We start from the raw sequence: 7,791 nt of genomic DNA, 5'->3' as shown, positions 1-7,791 counted from the left end.
TTAAAAAAAAAAAAAAAAAAAAAAAAAAGAAAGTGTGCTTGCTGCCTCAACTCCAGCGTGAACACTGGCACAGGGATCCTCCACCACAAGATGCCCTTGAGCACCAGGCTCCCTCTGTTTCTTTCACTGATGTCCGTTACCTTTTATTATGTATTGCGCTCATCACATTCTTCTCTCACCTTGAAAAGGTGAGGAGAAAAATTAATACATACATCTACGAGAACCAGAGTAACAGTGTTGGTAAGGGGTGAATGCTAGTATGCCTTTATGCACAGAAATGAGCCCAAAATACTACGTTATCACTGTAATTATTTTTAAGATGTCCAAGTAACTGGAGCAATGCTTAGACCACTGATTTCCAATCCTGATGTAACATACGCAGGACAGCTTAAAATCTCACAGAAGGTTACGGTGAAACTATCAAAAACAAAATTAAGTCAATCATTTTTTTAAAGATAAATTTTTGCTAGCTTGATGGAGAAAAATGTGCAAATCAAATTATAATCCAAAGGTACCTTAACCCTAAAGAGATTAGAAATAATCTACATACTAAACAATGAATAACCATAAAAAATAAAAATCAGGAGACATTTAAGCTTCACTCAGGCCATGAAAACAGTCTTTAAGTTTACAGTTTTGAGTCCATGAAACTGCTTCTTTTCTCCTACTGGTCCCACCCTAAGTGGCTGTATTAATCAGACCTAGACTGTGGACAGCTGTTACCTCGATGCCAATCAGTTGAATGAACTGTGGTACGTATTGTAAAGGTCAGACTCTACCTTGGTGATTTCGCCACCAGTGAGAAAGAAACTATGGCGCACAGGTTAGACTGCTTAATCTAAAATCTAGATTCTAGATCACCCAGATGGTCCCTTGCTGGGGAAGAATTGTAATCCAGGGAAGTTCCTAATCCAGCTCTCAAGAAAGTAGAGGCTAGACAGTTAAGACTCAATCCAAGGATACAAACAATATAGTTATATATTACTTAAATAATTTTCAAGACAATTAGACACTCAGGCCAACCAGACGAGAATATGTCATTGAGGAGACTGGGAAGTGCTGAGATTGGCAAGGGCCTATACCTCTCTACAGGCACCCAGCACGTCTGTACAACAAAAATCTACAGATTCTTTGTTCCCTTTCTGCTTTATATCCATAGAGAACGTGTCTTAAAATAGTAAGATTCTGGAGAGTTTTTCTTCCTAATAAATACAAATATGGAAGAATCACATAGAAATAAGACTACCTGGGTACTGAAATGGTTCCAGCTCCCAGTTTAGCAGGACTACACCTCATTTTCACAGCAGTTGATCGGCCTTTAACACAAGAGGTTGTAGTTGTTGAAGACCTATTGGAAGAGAAATGCTATTTCACAAAACATATATGACACACATTTCAAAGACAAAAATATCCTGTGTGTAATTGCTCCTATGCTCTTTGAATGAACGAAAAAATGTATCAAAGTTCGCTAATTTAGAATTTTAATACATATTGAGTTCATTTACTGGCACTGCCTATGAAAAGCTGACTGCTCCCCAGGTAAAGTCATACGCTATCATCAAAGGATTTAAAGCTATTGTAATTATAATCAAAATTAGAATCAAAAGAATTTTTTAAGAGATTAGAGGTCATAGCGACTTAGGCTGATGTTGTGATGTGTGAATTACAATTACTGCCTAGACAATGAAGTAGAGTCTCTTTATTGCCTAATTTAGAAGATTATATATATGAGAAAAATGACATAATGCTTTCTACATATTCCCCGTTTCCTATTTTTTACTAAGTCTTTCACTTACGAACCAATTACTGACTATCTATTACGTGTAAGCTACCATGCAGGGCACCCTGAAGTGATGTCCTTATGATTAAGAAAACAGTCAAGAGAAGCAGCATGTCCACTCACTTATAAAAGAAATGCACATCTGGTATTTGGCTTGGTGAAACTGGGAACATATCTTCTTTTATATTAATATTTTGCAATGTAGTTTCAACAGTCACTCCTAGACAAGAATAAAAAAGAAACTATTAAGCAATATGGGAAAATTAGGCTTATTTAGTCTCTGTATATCTAAATAGAAAATAGCTTTACTTTGATGCTGTCATTTTACCAGAAATATCCTCTTAAATTAATGCATTCTTGGGAAGAACAATAAACGTTACAAAGTTTCCAGAATAGAAAATAAAAGATTCTACTCCCTAGTTCTGCAATTTTGCTTAAGTCACTTTACTTCCCTGATTCTTATGTCTTGAATTTGTAAAATGCATGCAATAATTTAGATGATCTCCACCGTCCCTTCTAGTTCGAACATTTCAACAATCTACTATTATCATTCTCAGCCTCTTGTGAGTTGTGTCAAACGAGCTGGGCTACTTTGCTAATGCAGCTTTTCATTCATTCACATTCATTATAGACACAAGTGACAAAACAGAATTTTTTGTGCCCTAATAATTTCCAGAAAAAAACTCCAAAATTTGTTTAATCTAGGAGTAAGGCGTTCCCCACCCATCCATCCCAGGCAAAATGATAGCAGAGCCAAAACGCAAGCAATTACAGCAACCTTTGTTCTAGCAGAGTTCTGATGCTGAGCACAAACTCAGTACCTGTCCTTGGTGCTGAAAATTATAGCTCGATTCCCCTGGAGTCTCTCACGATGGTTCTCAAATCTGGCTGCAGACTAGAATCATCTAAGAAGCTTGTTACACTGTTAGATTATCATATGCCTTGTTAGATCCCTAATCCCTACCCCAGATATTTTAATGAAATTGATCCTTAGGAATTACTAATTAGGGACCTGAATTATTCTTAAAGCTTCCCTAAACTTTCTAGACCGGAAAGACAGGAGGGACAGATGGGGAATAAAACCCAGCACATTCACTCTTGCTGTTTGTCACCAGATTACTTCTGGTATGAGAAGAGATGATGAAAACTGGTGGCAGATATTATGATTCAGGTTTATACTGTGTGTGTTTACTCTTCTTTTGTTCACAGTTTTGGGAGTTTATCATTATTTTGCTTAGAGAATCTGATGAAAGGCACAGACTCTCAGAAAACAACATATCACACAAGTTAATACATAAATGCAGAAGCTTCTTGTATTCCCTGAGAACGATCAAAAGATCTCACTTGCGGGGGCTTTTTAACCATGTTATAAAGTGATGGTTTAGCATTACCTGTAGGTTTTAATCATCGATGGTAAGCACCAGTGCAATGACAAGTTAGCAGTACCATAATTTTAGAACAAATGCATGCATGCATATACGAACCAAATTAAACTTACCTAAAAATACATCTGCCAGAATGATGGATTGTGATGATAAGGCTGCTCGGAAGCCCTTACTTTCAGAAGGAATAATGGTTGACTGACATACAAATGCTCCTACCAAGTTCGTGTAATCCTCTGACCCTGCCACCATTTCCTTTACTGTGAAGTCTGTTATATTGTTGGTGCAGAGAGCCAGCTTCTTCCCCTAGGAAAATAAAGTCATAAAGAGGTTTCACTGAAGGTCAGTCTCTAAACTGGATCTCAGCTAGCTAGTGATTCTAGCAGAGCACTGGCTCTCTCCTCACCACAATTCTGGTCTAACTGATCGGGTGTGGGCCCAGGCACCAGCACTTTTTAAAAGCTCTTGAGACAATTCCAATGTTCAACCAGGCTTGCGAGTCACTGAAGTTATAACGAATACAGTAATTCAAGGCTGCACTGCTGCCCCAACTACAAGCATCATTTGTGCTGGATGAAAGCCATCTGACTTAAGGAAATATAAGTCATCTGTGAAATCTTCAATTCTTAGGACAACGATGTGCATAAAGGAACCAGAAAACTGCTGGTGAAGGTTTTAATGCCAAGAAAAAGGACTTGCTCTTCCTTCTCCTGTATAGGCCTGTGTGTGGCAGAAAAGTAATGTCAAGGCTGAAAAAGAAAACGTAAAAGCCTAGGACAGCAACTGAACAGCTGGTCACTAGAAGTGTCTTTAGTCACCTACTCTTAGACTCAATGATGTGGATCTGCTCAAGTACACAGTATGTTGAAGGGTATACAGGTTGTGGGATCCTCCCGGACCGGGGCACGAACCCGTGTACCCTGCATCGGCAGGCGGACTCTCAACCACTGTGCCACCAGGGAAGCCCAGGAGCTTACTTTTTTTAATCATTTGGAGGGTAGTGAGAAGATATAACTTATAAAATGGTTTGACTCTTATTTTTTTTTAATATGGTATGTCTAAATATACTACAGTCCCACTGCAAAAGACTATACCTTACTCTACAATTTCTATGAAGAAATATATAACGAAAAACAGAAACACTGTTTTATTGGTCTCAGACGTAGAGTGTGCACAGACGGGCACAAAGAAAAGAACAAAGGTTTCTCTTCCTTAATGCAGCGAGCAATCCTCGCCTATAAAATGTTCTCCCTCCACCAAGCCTGCTCACCGCATTACAGGTGCAACGTATTGTTACTAAGCTTAAATTAAACTCTTGACGTCATAAGAGAAGAACAAGGAAAAAGAGCAGAGAAGTCTGCTGAGGAAAAGAAGAGGGAAACAACAGGAAGAGGAAAGGAATGCGAATAACGAGGGGAAAAGGAGAAGGAAGACAGGAGAGAGAAGAGGAAGGCAAAGACAGTGGCAACACAGGAATGAGACTGAGAAGAAGTGTGATATACGGTGGAATTAATCTTATTCACTGCTTTACACAGCATTCAACCCAACAGGCATTTAATCTTTTTTTGTTTTAAATTGAGTGACTGATCAATTGGGCGAGTGTGCTGGGTCACGCCATGTAAAATCAGGACAGGACGAACGTCATACCATGTAAAAGGTATAGATCTTTTCGTTTGAGAACTACTGTAGCCATGAGACGTCTTTTTATTTCCCTTGCACAACCTTTGGCCCAGCATTTCATAACGGAGACCATTAGAGACACAGGAGTTAAAACGGAAAGAGACACGGAGGAAAGGCCTTCGTATGTTTTCACCTTTGCTAACGGGAAATACACACACATACACCTCAACCCCGACCTTCTATGCCCACAAAAATATTGGACACGCAGTCCTGTAACTCTCCCATTACCAGTATCCATTCACGTTCTGCTTCTTGCCAAAGAAAATTAAATCCCATTATTTATTAGCAGAGGCTACCTTATCAACTGGCACTTGTGCCCTGCTTGCGTCCTTTTTATTTTTGGGCAAACTTACTCTGGAAAGTCCCTTCTTTTTAAAACGCAAACTTGACCATACAAGCAACAGTCAAACTTTCTCGAACCTTAACTTTCTGCCTAAAAAATAGGTGAGATTGACAAGCCTGACCCACTTTTACAAAAATGAAAGATCCTCAAAGCCCTTGCTCCGTTGCTCCAAGCTTTGGGGGTTCAACTGACTGGATAAGTGCTTTGATGGAGTGAGAACCAGACAAGGTTGCCCCTGGTGGAGAAAACTGCCAACGTGCTAGGAAGCAACAGAGGATTTAAGCTGTCACAGCTCAGTTTCTGACATTTGGTTGTTAGCTTCCATAGAGATTTTATTGGACCATCAACACAGAAAATAACTCAGTCAGAGCTGAAACACAGCTCCGTCTCACCCTGCCAGCCAGAACTCACCTCATGCCCACATAGACTGATATTGAAGAAATGGAAGTATTTTGTTCCTTTGGAGGTAAAGCTGGGACCATTCATTAAGGAGCCCACACTGCTGAGGTTGCTGAAGTCATAGTGCAAACTCTGATTTTCTTTTTCATAGTAGAAAAAGCAGTCACTGTAGCAAACTGAGTGGTCCTTTGATTAAAGATTAAGAAATGTAAAAAACCAAACAAAACAAAGCGAAAACAATACGGCAGGAAAGAAAACAACAGCTGCTATGAAAAAATGTGTTTCCAGAAAGTTCTAGGTTTAAAAACTATTTCAGTAATCTTGTCTTAGTTATGGTATATTTTACCACACTAATATAGAAAATGTCTAAACTCTAGATTTCTCTACGCAAAGTTCAGAAGTGTTCGCATTTTTTAACAAAGTTATTCTAAGATTAGTTTCTTACAGAAAGGTATTTTAATAAATAGCCAAGATGTCCTGTTATGCCAGTTTCAACAGACATTAAACTATTTTTTCCTTCACTCAGAATACAGCATCCATCTTTACCCTTAAAATGTTATGAGACATTCTTGCTGTTCTCCACATACGCCTACAGCCTATGTATAGTGAGGCACCTTACTTGCTCTACCTTAATGGAATACACAAGAAATCAGTTTTAATATTTTTGGAAAGCATTCTTTTTTGGATCCTCTTCTTAATATTTTATGCCCCCGGTAATTAGCCCTTTCATGGCGCATATTAAGTGCTCAACAGATGTAAGATGAGGTAAAATAAGAAAGGGAATGAAAAAGCCATTCATAAATAAAAATAGCAACTTCATAGTTCCCAGAGAAACATTAAGAGGAACCTTTGGGTTTGTCTATTAAAATATGCTTTCCCGGGGATAAGTGAAATACGGACCCACTTACCTGAGTGCTTCTACTCCCAGGCCCACATAGAATACAAGCCTCCTTGCCATAGACCTGATGTATGGACAGGTAGGTGTCAGGTGGACACTCCTTGCACTGGTTAGTTTCTTTCTCAATGTAGTGGCCTGGGGGGCAGGGGACACACGATGAGCCCAACTGTTCAGAACCGAGGGCACAGGCACGGCACGAGGACGCCACCCCATCAACTGCATTAGCGGCAGTGATAGAATAAATCTTCACCATGTCATTGATGAACCGTCTATTCTAAAAAGAGAGCAGAAAGTAATGACTTCTGCCTTGGCGCTTAGTTGTACAACCAGATTGTTTTATGTTCGTATCACCAAAATAACTAAGCAAAGTGTCCCAGCCAGTGCATTAATAGTATTCCTTTTTGGTACTTTTTAAAAATATATTAAATCTTAACACTAGAAACTCATTTCCACAGTAATGGAGTTCCAGGAATTTGGCCATGAAATTATGTCATAATGGGTACAAATTCAGGCATATGTATAGACTTGATGTCTGGTAAAACCAATATGACTTAACAAAAGAGCAACCTTAGCTCCCATCACTGTTTATTCAGACGTAAGCCTAAATGTCATGATACAATAGGTTGTTTGCACTGTGGCAATGTTGAAAAGACTTGGACCAGGGATTAAAAACTCCTCACTCAAACACTAACTGTGTGATAGTGGTGCAATCACATCACTTCTTTGGGCTTTTTTCCTCCCTCTCTAGCACTTTCCTTAACCAACATACTCTGATTTCTACTGGATGCATAACAGATAGGAAAAACCTGGGCCTTACTATACTTTTCTTGCGTGTGACACTGAGTCAATTAAGGTCTAGTTTTCATCAAGCAGTGAGCACCACTGTGTCAGCAGAGCGCCGCTCCTTAATGCTTTCTGTCTGGGGCAAAGACTAAAGGGAGGCAAGGAAGCCTTGCACAGCATGTTCACACCCCACAAGGTGGGAATCCGAGCACTCATAAAAGAGCAACTGGAGTCAAGTGACACCTGGGGAATGGGTTCCCCAGTGAAGACCTGAAGAGAAAAGAGAAAATGCTCTACATTTGCCACCACAATGTTAAGGCAGCGTCTTAAACCGTGATTTACCTTGTTCTCACCCTGGAAATGCCACAGCAATGGAGATCCACAATAACGTGTAATTGAAGCATATAATGGAAAATATTTAGGGGAGGATTAAGGTCTATTCTACTATGGAAAGTAAAATAGAATAGTTCTGTGTGTTAACCCGACAGTGTGCACATACACCCTCGCCAAGCTATAAAAGGAGACA

General features: G+C 39.4%; 1 protein-coding gene across 2 annotated transcripts in view; it reads right to left on the bottom strand.

Moving 5' to 3' along the window:
* The window catches only part of ELAPOR2 (endosome-lysosome associated apoptosis and autophagy regulator family member 2), a 183,372-nt gene that overhangs the window by 26,947 nt on the left and 148,634 nt on the right, over positions 1-7,791 (bottom strand). The window contains exons 14-18 of one of the 2 annotated variants that reach the window (XM_024738459.1): positions 6,493-6,617; positions 5,597-5,696; positions 3,279-3,468; positions 1,904-2,000; positions 1,247-1,348 (exon numbers count right to left, since the gene is read on the bottom strand). In XM_024738459.1, coding sequence (XP_024594227.1) covers positions 1,247-1,348; positions 1,904-2,000; positions 3,279-3,468; positions 5,597-5,696; positions 6,493-6,617 — 614 coding nt within the window. Of the gene's footprint in view, positions 1-1,246; positions 1,349-1,903; positions 2,001-3,278; positions 3,469-5,596; positions 5,771-6,492; positions 6,757-7,791 lie in introns of both variants that reach the window. The other variant, XM_024738458.1, reaches the window with a different exon arrangement.

This window comes from Neophocaena asiaeorientalis, unplaced genomic scaffold (genome assembly GCF_003031525.2).
Source record: "Neophocaena asiaeorientalis asiaeorientalis breed wild unplaced genomic scaffold, Neophocaena_asiaeorientalis_V1.1 scaffold89, whole genome shotgun sequence".
Lineage (NCBI taxonomy): Eukaryota > Metazoa > Chordata > Mammalia > Artiodactyla > Phocoenidae > Neophocaena > Neophocaena asiaeorientalis.
This window is presented reverse-complemented; position numbering and strand designations above follow the sequence as displayed.